At 49.4% G+C, this 17,647-nt stretch overlaps 7 protein-coding genes across 11 annotated transcripts; 2 read left to right on the top strand and 5 right to left on the bottom strand.

Moving 5' to 3' along the window:
* Positions 1-426: 426 nt before the first annotated feature.
* On the bottom strand, positions 427-1,138 carry PV06_08673 (uncharacterized protein). The gene has a single exon (XM_016410033.1). The coding sequence runs from the start codon at positions 737-739 to the stop codon at positions 437-439; it is 303 nt and encodes a 100-aa protein (XP_016259055.1). The 5' UTR covers positions 740-1,138; the 3' UTR covers positions 427-436.
* Positions 1,139-2,877: 1,739 nt separating this feature from the next.
* Positions 2,878-4,187, top strand: PV06_08672 (uncharacterized protein). Its single transcript, XM_016410032.1, has one exon. It carries the CDS (start codon positions 3,054-3,056, stop codon positions 3,774-3,776), a length of 723 nt encoding a protein of 240 aa, XP_016259054.1. The 5' UTR covers positions 2,878-3,053; the 3' UTR covers positions 3,777-4,187.
* Positions 4,188-5,457: 1,270 nt separating this feature from the next.
* On the bottom strand, positions 5,458-6,520 carry PV06_08671 (uncharacterized protein). Its single transcript, XM_016410031.1, has one exon. The coding sequence runs from the start codon at positions 5,980-5,982 to the stop codon at positions 5,626-5,628; it is 357 nt and encodes a 118-aa protein (XP_016259053.1). The 5' UTR covers positions 5,983-6,520; the 3' UTR covers positions 5,458-5,625.
* A 956-nt stretch (positions 6,521-7,476) lies between these two features.
* Positions 7,477-12,460, top strand: PV06_08669. 5 transcript variants are annotated; one of them, XM_016410029.1, is made up of 3 exons: positions 7,477-9,360; positions 9,477-9,654; positions 9,735-12,460. In XM_016410029.1, the coding sequence occupies exon 1, from the start codon at positions 8,223-8,225 to the stop codon at positions 8,784-8,786; it is 564 nt and encodes a 187-aa protein (XP_016259051.1). In that variant the 5' UTR covers positions 7,477-8,222; the 3' UTR covers positions 8,787-9,360; positions 9,477-9,654; positions 9,735-12,460. The 5 variants fall into 5 exon arrangements, with proteins under 5 accessions (XP_016259051.1, XP_016259050.1, XP_016259049.1 ...); XM_016410028.1 differs by having other exon boundaries at positions 7,477-9,418; XM_016410027.1 differs by having other exon boundaries at positions 9,477-12,460.
* Positions 9,704-11,580, bottom strand: PV06_08670 (uncharacterized protein; the record flags this gene model as incomplete). Its single annotated transcript, XM_016410030.1, has 2 exons — positions 9,704-9,766; positions 9,892-11,580. 2 exons carry the CDS (start codon positions 11,578-11,580, stop codon positions 9,704-9,706), a joined length of 1,752 nt encoding a protein of 583 aa, XP_016259052.1.
* On the bottom strand, positions 12,177-12,809 carry PV06_08668 (uncharacterized protein; the record flags this gene model as incomplete). The annotated part of the gene is made up of 3 exons (XM_016410024.1): positions 12,177-12,342; positions 12,390-12,653; positions 12,721-12,809. The coding sequence occupies 3 exons, from the start codon at positions 12,807-12,809 to the stop codon at positions 12,177-12,179; spliced, it is 519 nt and encodes a 172-aa protein (XP_016259046.1).
* A 3,189-nt stretch (positions 12,810-15,998) lies between these two features.
* Positions 15,999-17,263, bottom strand: PV06_08667 (uncharacterized protein). The gene has a single exon (XM_016410023.1). The coding sequence runs from the start codon at positions 17,140-17,142 to the stop codon at positions 16,390-16,392; it is 753 nt and encodes a 250-aa protein (XP_016259045.1). The 5' UTR covers positions 17,143-17,263; the 3' UTR covers positions 15,999-16,389.
* Between the last annotated feature and the right edge of the window lie 384 nt (positions 17,264-17,647).

Genomic DNA, 17,647 nt, shown 5'->3' with positions numbered 1-17,647 from the left:
ATGTCATGGGTCATGACTCCAAGGCCTGCCAATTTGCGAGGTCAGACGCATGAGACTAACCTTTTGTTGCTTCATTCAGACTTCAGCGCACGCTGAGAAAGTCATTCGCAGAGAAGGTATGTTGTCCTCCTATCTGGACCGCAGGTCACAACCATATGTTGCTTGCGTCAGACTGCTGATCTGTGTTCACTGTTTGAAGGTCATGATCAAGCACGTGTACAAACATAATTTCCCAGATGAGGCTGTCCAAACTTGCGTACGTACCTTTCTTGCTTTCAACTTTCTCACAACAGTACCCACCTTTCTGACACACACACATCACCCATCGATATACATATATATATATATATATATATATATATCAATCAATGCTGACATGCTCATCAGAACAAACTCCTATCCACCCCTGGCATTCAAGCCGGCTTGGTCGCCGAGATCAAGATAACCCTGGCAGAGAATGCCAGTGAGAAGTACGCCGGCGACAAGATCGGCTGGACAAGAGAGGCGCGGGAGTTGTTGAAACGGCTGCTAGAAGAGCCACAATCCCAAGCAATGGCACGCCACGACCATATCTTCTTGGCCCAGCTTGGTCAGCGAGTGGACGCCCTGGACAGGAGACTTGGCCTCGCGCCACAAGAGGTGGCCTCTGCTGTGCCTGCTGGGTTGAGAGCGGCGTCATCTGTGGTTGCAACGACGCAATCACAAGAGGAATTTCCACCGTTGACGTCGGGTGGCTCATCGGGGCCGGTTATGGGCGGCAGAATGGCCCAGGGAGTGTTTGAACTGGAGACCGAGTGTGAGCGGTTGCGATCAGACAACCAACGCCTCAGACATGACCTTGAAAGGGCAAATCAAGCCCAAGGTCAGCTGGTGGCAGAGCGCCAAGGTCAGGTGCGAGAGTTCAACGCTCTCATCGAGGCAGGCGACAATGTCATCCGGGGACTGAACGCCCGACTCAACGACCAGGCTGAGACGATCTTCAGGCTGGTGATGGCTCAATACCCAGAGCATGAGAGGAATGCTCTGTTGGCAAGACGTTGATTGGGCAAGATTGGCCGAGTACGCAGAGGGTGGTGAGGCATGGATTTTTGGGGAGGGTGAATGTCAATGGGGCTTTGAGCAATGGCGATAGGATGAGAGTCAGGAAGAGGGCGGTGGGAAAAGGACATGGCGTATGTGTTTCACAGGCAGGAGATGCAACGAGCGAGGCACTCTGGAAGGCATGGAGGACCAACTGAGGGTCTCCGAGGAGATTCTGTACTATTAGGCTGGGCTAGACAGAGAGGGCGTGACTCGTAGAAGAGAAATGGCCAAAGAGTCATCGGCTTTGCATGTGGATTCCATTCATGTCGCATCGCGCCGTGATAGACGAGAGTGGAACTTGGGGCTGATCGAGTTGTCCTGGAAAAGAAGATCTGAAAATGACTCCTTCGCGGTGGATGACGACCCTATTTGCGGCTGAGTATTGAGTGATGATTGTGACAGCGCGGAGATGGTGTAGCCCAGGAGAAGCCAAAAAGACATTTTTGGTGGTGACCGCATGTTGCAACAATGATTCGAGAGTTAAGCGAACACGAGAATTAAGACAAAGGGGCACAAAGAATCCGACATACGAACATGTGGAATGCACGATAAGAAGGAGAGCCAAGATGAGACCGTCTCATGACGATTCCGTTTCCAAGGCGGCAAGTCAAAAAGAAAGAGGATACAAGAGTTGAAAGCACAACCGATTAGAGTGTCATGAGGCTGATGGAACGGAAACCACGGGAGAGTCTTCGTATTGAACTTTGTCTCTGAGAGAGTCAAAATGTGAGATGAGTTGACGAGACAACAGCGAACATATCATTCATTACGCGGTAAGACATCCCAAAGACTTCACCGCAAAAGGAGCCTGTCTGTAGGCCGTACAGAACTAAATAACAAGTTCTAGGCATCACCGGGGGGTAGTTTTGGGTATAGGCCATGAGCATGGATTATTATTTGACCCTCTGTAGAATGTGGCTCTAGGTACTCCATGACTCCGTGCCTTGGGGGACGTGGCTTGGGCTGGTGTAACTCCTTTGATGGCCTGCAGCTCCAGCTCCAAAACACCCAAAGTCGCCTAGACTCGCACCCGTAGCTCGTGTTACCTACTTCCGTACTGCCTTGTCGGTGCCCTCGTTCCTGCACGTCACGGTTGGTGCTCACTCTTTTCCACCAACCATGAATCCATCTTCCCTGGTTCCCCTCGTACCACCTCCCTATTCCTGCCTAGAGTCCCCGTAACTCGTAAGGTCTTTTGGTCCTTGTCCTTTTGCTGGTTTCCAGAGTAATCCGTAAAGTACTGTAGAGATGATCCTTGATCCCTGATTGACTCTCTCTCTCTCCTCTCTTTCTCCAGTCAATCATCGGTGAGTTTCATTCTTTCGGTCTGCACCAAGTGCCTAGAAACCAAAGTTCCTTTTGTCCCCTCAGCCACTCTTTTTTTTCCCTTCTTCTACTCGTTACTACTGTACGCCGTAGGTGACCGCCATCTCCCCTTCTCCACGTGAAACATGCCACTTGACAATATTTCCCGTTTACCGGTAATCATGCGACCCTGGTCGACTCACTATCCTCGTTTTGGGGGTCAATATGCGCATCTCCAGCCCTAAGGCCAGCAAGGGTCCAGAGCTGTCAATCGGTGAAGGCAGCAGTCTCAGCCTAACTCTCTGCCTGCTGACATCTTTCGGACAATACAGTAGCATCATACGAATACTCCATACTGACAAAAAACAATTGGAACCCAAAGGTGAGATACAATATTCCCCGGTTTGTATACATAAGTCATAAAAGTCCACTAGACTCCTGTCTTGTATCACTCTTCCATCGTCAATATATTTCGTCGCTTGTGTCCGTCATCGTCCATCAAATCTTCCCACTACCGACTTGGACGATACACCATAGAGTCCGTGCTCTCCCTTTCAAATTTATCGAAAGATTAGTTTCTTGGACCGACATACCAACCCCTCGTACTGCGTGAAATCATCAACAACAAGAGAATTGCTGTATAGAAAACCGAGGCCTTCATCTCCATGATCAGCTCAATCTTGATCCATCCTGCTTTTTCTCAGTCACTCCTCACCCAGACACAACCACAACCACCACCTACCGAGATGCATTTGACTTGCAAAACAAAAGTCGCCCTTCTCAAGGGTATGAGACCTCATTTCTCCAATCAACAACACGTCACCACCACCCAAAAGATTCTGTCTTCGGCATGTGCAACGACAACTTCTTGCATCTACTGTGACATTTGGAAACTCGCCGCTCTGATCGCCTCACATGTCCCGCTCCGAGCTCGGTACAATCTACCATCCACTTCACCCACCAGCTCACCAATGTCATCCCGACCGTCAAGTCCGATCTCGTTCTCTCCGACACCGCCGCATGCAGACATGGCCTCGGTGTCGAGAAAGATCGAAGCTCAGATTCAAGCTCAACGGTCACAACTGAATTCCATCCTCAGTATCTGCACAGTATCCGGGGCCGACGAATGTGAGGGTCTGAGGATGGCTCACGATCGATGTTCGGCGGCGGTTGAAGACCTCCTCGACCAAGAAGAAGATCTCGAGGAAGCCCTTCTCGAAGAGTTACAAGAGCAGCAGTCCGTCTATCACTATGACTGCGAATACAATCACCACCACCACGGTTATACTTCAGACTACACGTATCCCGACATTAAAGGAGGCTTTCCGTATCCGTATCCGTCATACCCTCACGACCGAAGACCGAGTGCGTTTGATGTCGCCATTTAGAAGACAATGAGTGGCGTGGATTTCTTTTTTTATATACGACAACGAAACTATGAATTGTTTTACAGAGCGAGATACCAGCCAGCGTGCGCCTATGTGCAAGGGATAAAAAGCAAGCGATTGATTTACATCTACCGATACGATACCATCTCTCTTTTGTTATTTGTTTGGTTTGAGGAGGAGAATGGGCATGGAAATGGAAATAGGGAACGGGAATCTTCAGATACCAGACTGAAGAAAACTACCACAAGACTGAGGTAGAATCCGGAGTGGAGGGCAGCAGCCTGCCTTGTCTCTTGAGGATTTTTGGATTGGATGAGATCATATGATGAGATATGGTTCAATGTACTACTACTACTACTACTATACGAAGAATTATCGATATGGGAAGAAAAAAAGAAAAACATTTTCTTCTCTCTGCCCACATCAGAGTTATCCTCATTGCCTACTTCCGTACATACTAAACTGCATTGGATCTTCAAAATGGTGTCTTGTCTACTGTTGTAAGCGAGTTAGATTGACAAATACTCTCTCTTGTAAGGGGAACGGAGTACGGAGTACGGACACAACTTTACAGTATTGTCATCAGGCGGCCCCGGCCCCCCCCCCCCCCTCTCCAACCACCAACCCGCCCCACACGACAACGAACACAAAAATTCACCGTGCCGTGACGTTGATTTATTACCTTCCCACCACTGTAAGAATTTCATCCGGCGAGAAAATGAAAATGGAAATCCCAAAATCCCCAGAACCAACATGAATATCCTCCGTGCCTCAAAAAAGAAAGGAAAAAAAAGGGGAATTCCAAGAGGCTAGTTGATTGTATCCGAGTGAACTGGGTTTGGTTGTACTAGTGACAACGAGCGTTACTGTAACAAAAAGTAGTCGAAATGATCTCCGGACACATCATCATTTTATTAACCACATCGAGATAATCACGGACCTCCCCGAAAACGGTCGGTCCCCACACACACCAGCCGCGGGCGTTTCGGGGCGTGTTTTTGGATGCTTACTCTGTACATACTGTAGGAACCAAACCGTTTTGTGAGAGAACGAAGGCAAGCACTGACTCTTTGTCTGTGCTCCGTGCTCAGGCTCGTGGGAAAATAATGACAATATGTTTACTCCGCACTAGGTAAGGTGTTTATTGCCTCTAGTACTTACTTGTCCGTACAGAAGAGAGTATAAAAGTGGCAGGAAGTATTGATCAGTTTTCGAGGGACCGTTTATGGAGATCATCGACTACTGTAAGGAGCACACTCTGTGCTTCCGGTATGTGAGGAGGTCAAGTTTCGAACCCAATTGTTGTTCATTGGCATACAGTTCACGTTCAATAAAACTCACAAGAGGCCACGTACGTATGTGCAGTGCAATACATGTATGTACTGTTTGATCCAAAGCTGTCATTCAACAAAACCTTGTGGGCGGACCTCGGGAGTTCAAGAAGAGAAGTCTAGACTTTTCTGTAGTAGAGCACGGTTTGAAGAAATCCATAGTTGAAGAGGCCTGAAAAACTTTCGAATCATGTACAAAGTATATGCTAGGTGAGTGAGTAAGTCATGTACTCGTTTACACCCCCTTGACGACGATAATTGAGACTTTTTCCTTTGCTCGTTCATGTAAAAACTAAATATTCAACATGCATTATTTCCTTCTGGTTTGTACAGTAATACTTTGTATCCAACAGGTATGTGAGGAGGGCATGTGAAGGTAGGTACGGAGTAGCTACCTAGGTATTTCAAGTGTATGTATGAGGTAGGTAATTCATTAACGGTGTAACGCGTCTTTTGATTGAAAAGAACAACGGGTGATATGAATGCAAAAACCAACATGTGCAACACCAGGTTAACAATCATTGATTAGGCCGTCCACATCGAAGAGTCATGAATGTTAAACGCAACCTGTCTTCTTCGTTGACACACGAACGCCGGGCGAAAAGATGTCCTCGTACCCACCAGCCAGGTACGGAAAAGTGTCTGATCTTAAAAGACAATCGGATACTCCGTGTACGTTTGGTGATCAGCGCTCTCTCCGTGGTTGGTGGATTTCTTTTGCGAGATTCAACAATCAGCAAAAAGTGATGATCCGTACAAACTATAGTATGTACATAATACGGGAGGCTCCCGTGTTTTGGCCCCCCCCATTGATGATAACCGGGGGCGTGGCCGGGGGGGGGAAAAGATGATCTGCCCCTTGAATTGATCGTCATGGACCAAGCAAGCTATTGTACGGAGTATCCCATGTATGACTGCACCGACCACATACGGACTCGGACTCCGTACGGAATGAGGAATAAACACAAAGTGGTTGGAATCAGTATGAATTCCAGCCACATTTCTCATGTCATACTCGCGTACGTACGGAGTTATTGCATGTTGAATTGACAATTTATGAACTCCGTAGTACTCCGTACGTACCCATCAACCATTTGAGATTGGTGTGTGCGTGGCATACCTTTGTGTACTTTCATATTTGGGGCTGAAAATACCTAGTGAGGTGCCGGATCCTTCAGTTTTTCCAGCTCTTTTCCGGGAAACTTGTTATGTACCTGTCAGCGCAGCTTTTGGGGATGCTGCAGGCGGCCTTCGAAGATCGGGCACCGAGGATGGATAGATGGAAGAGTGGGAAAAACGTCTTTCGCAAAGTGTTGACGCAATACTCCGTAGTCTCTAGTATGATTAACTCTTGATGAGAGTGGATGTCGTCGCATGGTAAAGGAAAAGACTTGCACGTAAAATGAGCATGTGCATTGTTCAAAAACAAAAATCCAGGTGTAACGCCAGAGAGTTTTCGTGGCTTTCACCAACATGCGCCAGACCGCTCATCGCTCATCCAAGGAACTTTGGTCCATGACGGCGACGGGTGCAGCCAGCAAGCCACAGTAGTTTCGGGTTTACGAGGTTGCAATGCAGAATACGAAGAGGCTTTGAGATTGCAGGCTGTGTTCAGATTGAGATGGGCTGATTCGCTCTTTAACCGCCTTCACGTGTCATTCGTATCGACCACTGCGTCAGCCACGAAGCCACACAGTTACACCACGCACAGGGTACTAATTACGGTAAACTTGGGCGACATGCGCACAACACTCTTTTACCCTTCTTATAGCATCCGTACATACAGCATTCCGTTCTCCGTAGCGATGAAAGTACAGTACTCCCTACCCAACGGAGTATCACGGGAGTACAAAACATGCCATGTGCGGGTACACCGGGTAAGGTCACGTGTAACACGTGATGACCGTGGGCTACCAAAGAGGGTTCCTCGCAGGGTTCTCTCTCATTCAGAACGCCAACCATCCAACCGCATCATCTGGAAAACGCGGTCCGAAGCGTCATGAACCAATCTCCTCTTCTCCTCCAATCTCAGCTCGAAGAATGTTCAAGAGAAAGAGCTCACCACTGCAGGATCACTCGACATGGTCTCTCTGTAATTAGGGAGTTAAAGACGTCGCCTTGACTTACCCTTGCTCGATGAATCCCGCATCACCTGACATCACTGCTGCAGGGTCCTACCCTTCGCCGTCCAGGCTTTTCCCCATTTCATCCAAGCACAGGCGTATCCCTGATCTTCTTGGCGGACGATTCTAGAAAGATGGGACCATTCGAACAAGCTCCTTCGTCTTCGTCCCTGCAGATCAGCCGCATCTATATGCGGCCCACCGACGACGACCGATAGATCCCTCATATTTTCAAGATCGAGACGAACCATTTCCTCACTTTGGTGTTTCACCTTGGGATCGGAAGGTGAGTTGGGGATCATAAAGTCGGCGACCGTGCTCGTCCTCCCGAGGGCTTTCAAACACGCTTTCCCGGTGGCCCCCTTTGCCTGCAATTGCGGCGTGGGTTTTGACTTTTGTAAACTTCCAAACCACCCAATCCTTTTTGCGAGGCTGGCGGGGATGCTGTTCCCCCTTCATCGACTCACAGGACAGGAATCCGACATGCAATTCTCCACGGCCTTTGGTTCAGACAAGACGCACGATGGTTTATGCCGGTGGGTGTCGGAAACGCGTGATGCTGACCGCCTCATGTGCGATAAACCTGTACAGTACATCTGGGAACGAAGCCCCTTGCGCCGAGACTGGGACTTAGCTGTCACCGTTTCCCGCACCTCACCTTGCCAACTCCTTCTCCCCTCTGGGAAACCTCGCTGCCGGCGAGCATGCATCGGCGACGACAAAACCTTACGCCGTCGACCAAAGTCATTAAACTCCTTCCCACCCCCATCTTGCCGTGACAACTAATCCAGTTGATTATGACCACTTTTTTTCCCATTCCGCACCAATCACAAGCACAAAAGGACCGGGAAACCTCTCCCCTTCCCAAGACTCTTTCACGGTAAACTTCTCCACAGCCTCTCTCCGCGGGGGGCAGGACGTCCTCAAACGACGAATCTCAAAACCCGTACAAGACGACTGTGCCGGACTTTCCCCCGGTCTCCGCCCACGCAATGGCCTCATTCGGTCAAGCCAATCCCAACGACGCGAACCCGGTCCTTTCGGCATCCGTCGTCGACGACGCGAGCACGCTGAGCACAACCCAACCGGACCTCGCCGATTTGGATCTGACCGAATCCCCCGGGGATGACGGCCCGGCGGTCGAGGCGCCCCAGTCGGCCAGGTCGAGGGCGCGGTCGTCCCGGGCGTGCGTCATGTGCCAGCGGAAGAAGATCCGGTGCACGGGCGCCCAGCCGTGCGAAAATTGCCAGCGCCGCCGCTGGTCGTGCCGGTTCGACGCCGAGGGCGACGGGAGGAAGAAGGCCAGCAACCACCGCGTCATCCAGGAGCTGAACGAGGCCAACGAGCAGCTCAAGCGGCACAGGCAGATGATTTCGGGTTTCCTCGCCATCATCCGGGCCGGCGAGTCCCAGACCGTCCAGGAGTTCATCGACGAGGTCCGCAGGACCGAAAAGGTCGGCGACGTGGCGACTTTCATCCGGGCCAAGATAGACAGGGACGAGAGGCTCCTCCGGGCCTTTGACCGGGTGGATTGGAGCCCCGACCCCCAACTATAAAATCTACCTTTTCTTGCTATCTCTCCCCCTTCTGCATTCAAAGCAGACACTTGGCCCTGGGGAAGTCCTGATCGTGGACGATCCGACTGGGAAAAACTCTTGATGGTGTGGGATGTGGACATGTGAAGTATGAAGAGTGTCAAGGATGTGCCCCCGCTGGTCCTGATGGAAATCGGGGCGACGTATGGCCGCAAGAGAACACAAATCATCGTGCCCTAGCCGTCGGGGTCCCGGAGCCTAGAGGCCGGTCTCATCCCTCGCTTCCGCCCGCGCCCCCCACCCCATTTTTTCTAGAGTCAAGTCACGACGGAAGGGAGATTTTTTTCTTCCTCTTTACCGTCGAGGAACGATGGTGGAAAATGCAAAGTATGGGTCTTTTTACTCCCAACGAAACTGACCGATGGAATGAATCGTGGACGGCAACCTCGGCGGCAATTTTGCGTCTTCACCCTGAACACTCGACGAACCGTGTCCGGGGCGTGGTTGACCGTTTGTGCCTGTGTGTGATTCTTTTTGGGGGGGGAGGTTCTATTTCTTTTTCTTTTTTTCCCCGGAATTCATAAAAACACACAAGGTACAGTAACCCATCCATCTGCTGTTCCCCTTACCCCCAAGAGAGACGAACATGTTGCGTGCGTACAGTACAACACGGCAATTTCTTTTGCTTTGGGAACTAATCAAAATTGGTAGTCAAACCCGCTCGACAAAAAATAAAAAAGAAAATGGAGAAAAGAAATGGAAGTCGATTCGCGGATCCATCCATTCGTTAGTCACCAATTTCGGCCTTTTTTCTTATCGCTCTTCTATTTTACTCCTCTATCCCATTCACAGGCGGGACACTGGTACCGAACGAGGGCTTTGTCTCAAGGTATGTGCTGTATCACGGGTTCAGACCTATGACGGCTCAGTCCGGCTGTTCAATCTACGAATATTGACAAGGTTCCAAAGGAGCTTCCAAGTGAGCCATTACCATGGTCATTCTGTAACATCCGGTCAGATCAGACATCAGCTGGCTACAAAAACACAAAAACAATAAATTTATCAGCCTGCTTCCCTGTTCCATGTCTTGTACTTTCCCATTCCGATGATGGTGAGATCAGTTTACCCTCAAGGCCTCAGAGCGTCCCTCCGGCTCTCTCGATTCTTCCCTTCGCCAGATCGAGCGGACCCTGTCCCATATGCTCTCAACTCCACCAAACACCCTGGCACCCGTAATAACGGGAACTTCGTGCATTGGAAGACTACGATGTAACATATATCTCGACCTTGAGGTGGTTTGCACGAAGTTCCGAGGCTTAGCCCAGTACGAGACATTGCCTTGATGAGAACACGGAACATATGGATCAGGACACCATTGGCGGCCATCACCAAGTGGCAAGCCCCAGCTCGGCCAACGTAAAAGAGACTTGTTTCGCCGCTGGAGAAGAGCTTCTAAACACCGAAGGTGCACTGCAACGTAGCCTTTGTCACGCTCGAGGTTCATACAACCGCAGGAAACTTGACCGGAAGCAGCGCTTGGGCGAATTGCAGTTCCGAGGTCTGAGCATACGTACACCGAATCTGCGAGCTGCGGGAAGCTGTTCGAACTCGATGATGGGAAGTATTTGGTCGGTACCTCCGCCAAGAGCGATCCGCTGCCTGGCTCGGCAATCATATCCATCAGCTCAGGACTAAGAGCACGCAGGAAGCGTGGCCTTTCTCCTGCGGCGAGAGATTGAGACATATTGCTGCTGATGTCGACAAGGATGTTCCGAAGCCGAATTTGATCATGAGGAGTGGAGCCGTGACTGAAGACAAGGATGTCACCGTGGCCTGACAATGCTTCTTTGGCAGCAAGGGCACCATCGTTCGAGGGCTCGGCAAAAGGCACCCGATCGATGCTCCCCATTCCTTCGTCCTTGAAATGTCGCACAAAGGTATGGCACAAGTGCAGCATGAGGCTGAGCTTCGGCACCAACCAGGCTCTCTTCGCAGTGACGTCAAAAATCAGTGCAACTTGCCGTGAGTTGATTTGGAGGGCTTTGGCGTACGTGTTTTGAGGCTCGAATCTCTGGCGCACATTTTCCAACTGCCAAGTGCGAGTTACTTGCCCGATTGCTTGCACTGGGCCCAAGTTTCCTCCCAGCTGTCCAGTCAAATTCCATCCTGAGGCACGAAGCGACCTGCTTCTCTGGGGAAGTCCAGACCAAGACAAGGTGTTGGGCATCTGTGCGGTCCCAAGCAATATGTCTGCATCGTCACACCAGCCCAAATAGCATTGGCACTGAGGCAAATCTTGTAGGTTGTTGAGCGGCAGCCGCGGAATCCTTTTTGTGGATAGAGTTGCGAGACTTATTGGTTCGTCCTCGGTGAATTCCAAGTGCCATTGTATACCCGGCGCACGGTCTTGTGTCCCCGGATGTCGACTGATAGGGATCAACGCGGTAAAAAAGCCGACTGCTATGTAACCGCCGCTTCGTGTGCTCACAGCCTTACCATCTTGATGATCGTTCAGCCAGACAAAGTTCTCTACACCACTGACTTGGAGCATCATGTCAAACGAGATCTCAAGACCTTCTCCCCAGACACGGGAAAGCTGTTGTTCTGCCACGATGCAATTTGTAAAAAGGGCCATCCAGCATGCGGACTTGTTCTGCTGCACGTCTGTATTCCAGGGGGAAAGAGGTTGCAATCGGAAGCCAAGAGCCGAAGCTGTTCTAATCTGCCTTGCTTGAGACATGAATAGAGCAGAGCTTGTCTGATTCGGGCACGGTCGTAATGCCCGGCAGAGCCAGGCGAGTGCCTCGATTGCCATATCTTGCAGCTGTATATTCATCCAGGGATCCCCAAAATGCACAATCAGACGAGAATTAAACCCACACATCAAGAACCGTCTATTGATGCTTGGGCAAACTTGACAGTAAGCAGGTTAGTGTCCCTGGAACAATCACTCGAGAGATAGACTCGTTACCTTTGACTTCTCCTAACTGGAGTAACGTGCTTCTGACGGCGTCAAGTACTGCTGTTCCAAGCGGACCCCAATGTTTCTTCATGTGACTGCTAGTTGTTGAAGCCTCATAAACATTGAGTGATCCCGACAAGACGAGAGAATCGCAAAGCGGATCAGCTTTTAATGTGTCCGTAGTATCTTTCGGTATGAAGCTCATTGGATCGTTACCTCTTTGAGAAAGTTGAGGGACCTCCCACTGGAAAAGGGCCCATCCATATCGACCAATCGGGAAAGGCTCTGGGACCTCGAGAGCTGTCATCCCTTTCAGAGAGAGGGAGACCGTTTCCAGTTTTTGCCAGATGGATGCTCGTGCATTGTTGAGATACATGACGTAGGAAACATCGAGGGTGTAGCGATCATTGAACTCAGCTGCCACATGTCAACATAGATTCCGAACAAGATCATGGCATAGTCATACATATCGCAGCATCAGCTGTCTCCGCCGTGTCAAATTGGATCACAACCCCGCCAGCGTACTGATATTCTGCACGTTCGATCCTGCCAACCGTGCTGAATAAGGCAAGTAGATGTTGAATGCTAGGCACGCGAGGCATCAAGGGAAGCTGGCTACAGTAAGTATGAACAAACAAATCAAGAACTTGGTCAAGACTTACATTTCCCACGTAAATTGTTTTGCTTCTCTCACCTCCACCACATGCGAAATCAGTGAACGGTTTGGGGCCAGACAGATTTTCAGTTTCCCTACGACTTTCTGGTCGGGACCACTGAAAGGCTGAGTTAGAGCTACTTGGACTGCATCATCGGCTTCTGCGAGCTTTCGTACCTGTAGAACGGCCACATGATGGCCCATAAGCATTCGATGGTCGAGCATCCGACTAGCATGTTGAGCTTGTTCCTTCGTTGCGTATTCGACAATGCTACTGTGAGTCAGAACAGATACCTGGGATAAGAGATACACAGGAGAGGTGAGCGAAAAGAACTCACGCGTACGCATATCCCTCGACAGCCTCACAAGCCAGGCCTTTGTCAGCAAGAAAGCACTCAATATGAGCAAAAGAAAATCGGAAGACCATCGAGACAAAGAAACCAGCCGAATTGCGCCCACCTTCGCCGTGTCATTTGGAAGAATTTGAATGCTAGCAAAAATAACCTGTCCGGCTGTTGCAATCTCAATATTAAATTCAAACTGTCAGGATGTAATATCGCTTGAAACAGACCTTGCATCATGAACGCTTCGAGGTGATGCTGTTCGATCTCAGGCGCTAGATTGTCCACCAAAACACTGCATTTCTTCTGGGAAGACCTTCTGACACTTTCACCGCCTCGTCCAGGGGAAGCCCGCGGATGAATTGATAGATCTGGAGAGAAGGGATCAGGCTTCGACATAGTTGTGTGCTTTCGGTCAGAGTTCTTTGACTTGGTGAGGCGAAGGGAGTCAGAGTATTCAAAGAGAAACAGAATACAGCGTCAAGTTCAACGATCCAACATCACATCCGGTTGATATAGAGGGAAAAATGCACAAGCGCCTGAGATTGTTTTGAGGTCGGTGAGGCTGAATCTGATGATTTCAAGGCAACTCTTGAGGTCCCAACATGGATTAGCTGGAATGTGAGGTTGCCTTCTGCACACACATATGAGGCGCTTCACAGCAGGCACGATTGGCTGGTGTAGACAAGGATTCCTGCAGGAGCGATTTGGCCCAAAAGGAAAACAGCAAATGGTCCCGTTCTTCCGTGTCTGAATGAGGTTTGGTCGGAATGGTCGTCAAGTCAGCCTTCCTGGGCACTCTTCGGCCCTCGTCTTGCCCAGATAATGGCATATGCGTGCTCTCAAGCACTGCCCAAAGCGAGGCAGATAGTTAATAGTACGGCAAGGCTGCATTTTTGGGTACCAACTCATGAATCACACGTCGACCTCAATGGCGTCCACTTTGATTAGAAGATCAAAATTGTCGATGATGGTCGGAGGGCTTTTTGAGAGACCAGTTCTATGACGGCCTAACTGGCCAAGTTAGCTAGCTACGGAAACAATACAAACCCTGGCTATATAAATCATTCGTTTTAATCCATCATTGGTCCCATTATGGTTCGACACACATTGAAGCTTCTTAAGCAGTTGGTTTTCAACGTCGGAGTGTGTCTATGGGGAGGGTATGATGGTGAGATGCGCTGTTGAATGGTGGCACCGAGCCGAATCTTGTTCGGACATTGCGGTAGACATGTCGGTACTCAATTCAGCTGGAAGCCTCAGAATGCTTGCTGGATCCGGCAGGAGGAACACTCGGACTATGCCTCTGTGAGCAAATAGAAGGTCCAGCCCCATTCCTCATAGTCCCTTGATTTTTCGAACCCAATAGCGATTCTAGGGATAATAGTCTCACACCTACCCCTTTCCTTGCAGTAGCCATCTATTGCCATCATTTATGAACATGGCACAACCCCCAGTTGGATGGTTGGTGGTCTTCGTAGTCCACCAGTTGCTTGCTTCCAACCATCCGCTGTCTTCTTGCGCCCAAGAGGCTTTGGGGAATTGCTCTTTTGGAGCCGACTGGGGAAGAAAACACGCTTGCAGCATGTCGCATCGCTCTGGGTTCAACGTTGACAAAGCTCGCCTATAGCAGTAGCCAACCAAACAACACGGATTGAAATGGCCATCAAACGCAAGCTGGAAGAACGCGGTCTTCCTTGAGTCCAAAGGCGACACGATGCTGTTGAAGAATACAACTGCGACGGTTCCTATCGTACCCGGTTCAATGGAAACCTCCCCAGACTCCGGTTCCCAGTGATGTGCTAATATGTCGATTGCCCCAAGATCATTCCGACCAAATTTGTTGCAGTCTAACATGAGGCGGAATCCGTAGAGAGGTTTTACTTCATGAATACCACCATGACTGATCAACACATTTCTGCCGTATATTACTGAGCCATTCCGGTGAAATGCGTCTTGTTCGAACAAGGAAACACGAATCCTACTGGCATCTTTGCAAACTATTCTGAAATATCGTCCGTCTCTGTATGACAAGAATGTTCCGATGGTATCAGTTTTTCCATTGACAAAACATCGGAGTAGTCCAATATAGGTATCCAGAGACCAGATAATCAGAGGTATTTGGATTTCCAATCCCATGTCGGTGAGTGCATAAGGCTGTGCTTTTGTGTTATCGACAAATGATTCTATGGGTAAAGATTTCAAGAGGCTACAATGCGCGAAGGGCGCAGGTGAGTCGGCCAATAAACCTGACATGCCCGGAGACATATTCCAAAGAAAGATTGTTTAGTCGCAGGAGCGTTTGATTATCTCTTCTTGTAGCCTTAGAAATGCTTTTCTACCCTCTCCGTATATCATAGGCATGTTGACATCGAAAATCCCAAGCAAGCAGTAAGCTGTGTCTTCGACCCGGGTTTTTTTCGGTCTGATGCCCACGACATTCTCTCCGCGACAAAATAAGATTCGAAATAGAGGCCACGTTTCACAACGAAGGCCGGAATGGACGTGATATCGGTAATGGCTTCGTTCAGGTCCCGTTTTGTGCCGCAGGAACTCCAGTCAGAGGCGTAGAACTCAACTTTTCGAGGTGCAATCAATTCCTGTAACGTCCATCCGCGGGTAAACCATAGGCTTTTCCCGAATTTTGAACTTGCCGTTGGAGGCTCCCTTCCAGGCACGTCGGAAAGGTAGGCCAGACACACCAGTGATCTTTCATACCATGTATACGTGGCATTAATGGCTTCAGAAAGCTCTGCGCTACTGTCCTTGTTAATGCAACATGTATCGACCCAGATGTATTCTAGTCTGTAATTTGCAATTGCTATCCGCGCTGGTTATTGGAGTTTCGCAAAGCCTTTCTTTCGACGAGCTTGAGAAAGATCTCGCGTGTCTTCGAAGGTAACTTCTTCCGTCTCACATCGATGTGACAGGATGACGCACTCGGGGATGCTATCGTCGGCAAACCATTCCAGCTGAAGCGTCCGGAAATTGATCAGCCTCATTATCACTTTGTCAGACGGCCGCGAATGGGGAAGAACTGATGATAGAAGAGCATACGGTTTCAGAAAAGATAGAAAAGAATTTTGATGGCGAAGAGGCTTCTTTAGCTTGAGAAACAGAAGGGACTTTTTGAGGAGAACTTTTGGTCAAGGGCGTGGTTAGCCTGTGCTGAGGCTGTGAGATGTCTCGATGCCCGAATGTATCTCGCTTAGCTACTGATGCTGCATATTATTGGTAAGGAGTCGCGGGGTGTGTTGCACCCAATCACATTGGTTCCTCGACTCATATTGATATGGGACAAACACCCTGAGATTGGTGAATGTAAATTGACACCTCGATATAGCGTAGACGTCTTTGGGCCGCATCATAAAGAACCCACAGACTTGCTTCTAAAATGCTCTTCTTGAGCCACCCTTGCCGCAAACAGCAAGAATGCGGCACCGGCATAATGCACGCACGGAAGGTTTTGGAAATTTCGAAGTCCGAAGATTCAGGCAGGATCACCTCCGAGATTGATGCTCCACAAGCCTTGAACAAACGTCTGAGCAGCGCCCTTCCAGAGAGAGGTCTAGGTCGGCTTTGTCACTGATGGTAGTATGTGAAGCCGGATGAGTACACAGCTCGCATGATTCGTCATTCGTGAAGTTGAACATGATAAGGAAGTTCTCAAACAGCAGTTCCGTCAATGTCCATGCCATTGATTTCCCGTACTGCACCCTCATTCTTGTCAAAGACAGCTTTCAGGTCAATCTTGAACTCTGACATGCGGACACCTAGAATTTTGAGTATGTTTGTTTGTCTGGAGTCCAGTGTGTCTCCCTCCCTACACACCAAATAGCCTTCATCGTCGTCCACCATAGCCCCATCAGGTCTCTCCTCCAGCACCACCTTTCCTTTCAGTATGCGTGTGGGTATTCCAAGTTTGCGAAGGGTAGGCTCGATTTGAATGGGCAGTGGATCTTCCTCCCCGCCTGGTACACCGTACATGGTATGAAGCTCTCCTGGAGGTATTCTGACCTCCTGCGTTGCGGCTGTTCCACTTCTAGCATAGTCCAAGTTGAGCGTCCCTTGGAAATATTGTTCGATTTCTGACGGTTCTTGATTTGTAAAGAGCAGCCCCATCTCGCCCTTGACATAACGTCCCAAAGCACTGACACCAGGTACACACTCGGTTTCGGCGGTCTGGCCCAGTCCTACCATCATGACTTTTGTCTTGCCCATCATTATCCTCGAATCGCTGAGGTCTGATCTAACTTGCTTGAGAAAGTTATTTCTCATGTTCTCGACACCGAATACCCAAATGTAGTTGTACTGCTCAGCGGCCTCTTGCACATTTGCAGCCAGTCTCCTGACGAGTTCTTTACGGTTCTTGTGGGTTTTGGAGGTGTGGACGATGCGATTGCGTTTAGAGGGAGGCATTTTGATCTATTGAGAACTGGGAGGATAGGTTTTTGTTTGGAGGGAGAGGAATATAAGGAAAGGCAACGGGTGAAAATCTGTGTACAAAAGTTGTATGTGGATGTTGACTGTTGAATGTAAAACTGCAAAACCGCGACTTTCAAAAAAATTATTCTAGCGTTATCGAGGATAAGAATCCACGGTACGAGTACGAGCACCGAGTACGGTACAGTACAGGAATAAAATGCAGGGAAAATCTACCACTTTCCCCCGCCTGCCACTAAACCACATTTGAGTGCTACTAGTATTCTCTGTTGTCTATTCATACTGCCCTCGTGCTCCCTGGAGATGGTATTTTGATTAGACCATCGTGTCTGCCGGCGCGTCAGAGCCGCTAGTATAAAATTGCCGGTCGTCAATGATGAGGTCAAATGCGAAAACGAATACGAATACGCCCACGACATACTCCGTACTGCACTGTTATCCGCACAATGATGGATCGATGAGTCGACGGTTTTAATGCGGC

The sequence above is a fragment of the Exophiala oligosperma genome (genome assembly GCF_000835515.1).
Source record: "Exophiala oligosperma strain CBS 72588 unplaced genomic scaffold supercont1.9, whole genome shotgun sequence".
Taxonomy (NCBI): Eukaryota; Fungi; Ascomycota; class Eurotiomycetes; order Chaetothyriales; family Herpotrichiellaceae; genus Exophiala; species Exophiala oligosperma.
This window is presented reverse-complemented; position numbering and strand designations above follow the sequence as displayed.

Bases quoted from the DNA above. Each gene is read 5' to 3' on its own strand.
- PV06_08673 (XM_016410033.1), bottom strand. From the start codon at position 739: ATGAGCCACCCGACGTCAACGGTGGAAATTCCTCTTGTGATTGCGTCG.
- PV06_08672 (XM_016410032.1), top strand. From the start codon at position 3,054: ATGATCAGCTCAATCTTGATCCATCCTGCTTTTTCTCAGTCACTCCTC.
- PV06_08671 (XM_016410031.1), bottom strand. From the start codon at position 5,982: ATGACGATCAATTCAAGGGGCAGATCATCTTTTCCCCCCCCCGGCCAC.
- PV06_08669 (XM_016410029.1), top strand. From the start codon at position 8,223: ATGGCCTCATTCGGTCAAGCCAATCCCAACGACGCGAACCCGGTCCTT.
- PV06_08667 (XM_016410023.1), bottom strand. From the start codon at position 17,142: ATGCCTCCCTCTAAACGCAATCGCATCGTCCACACCTCCAAAACCCAC.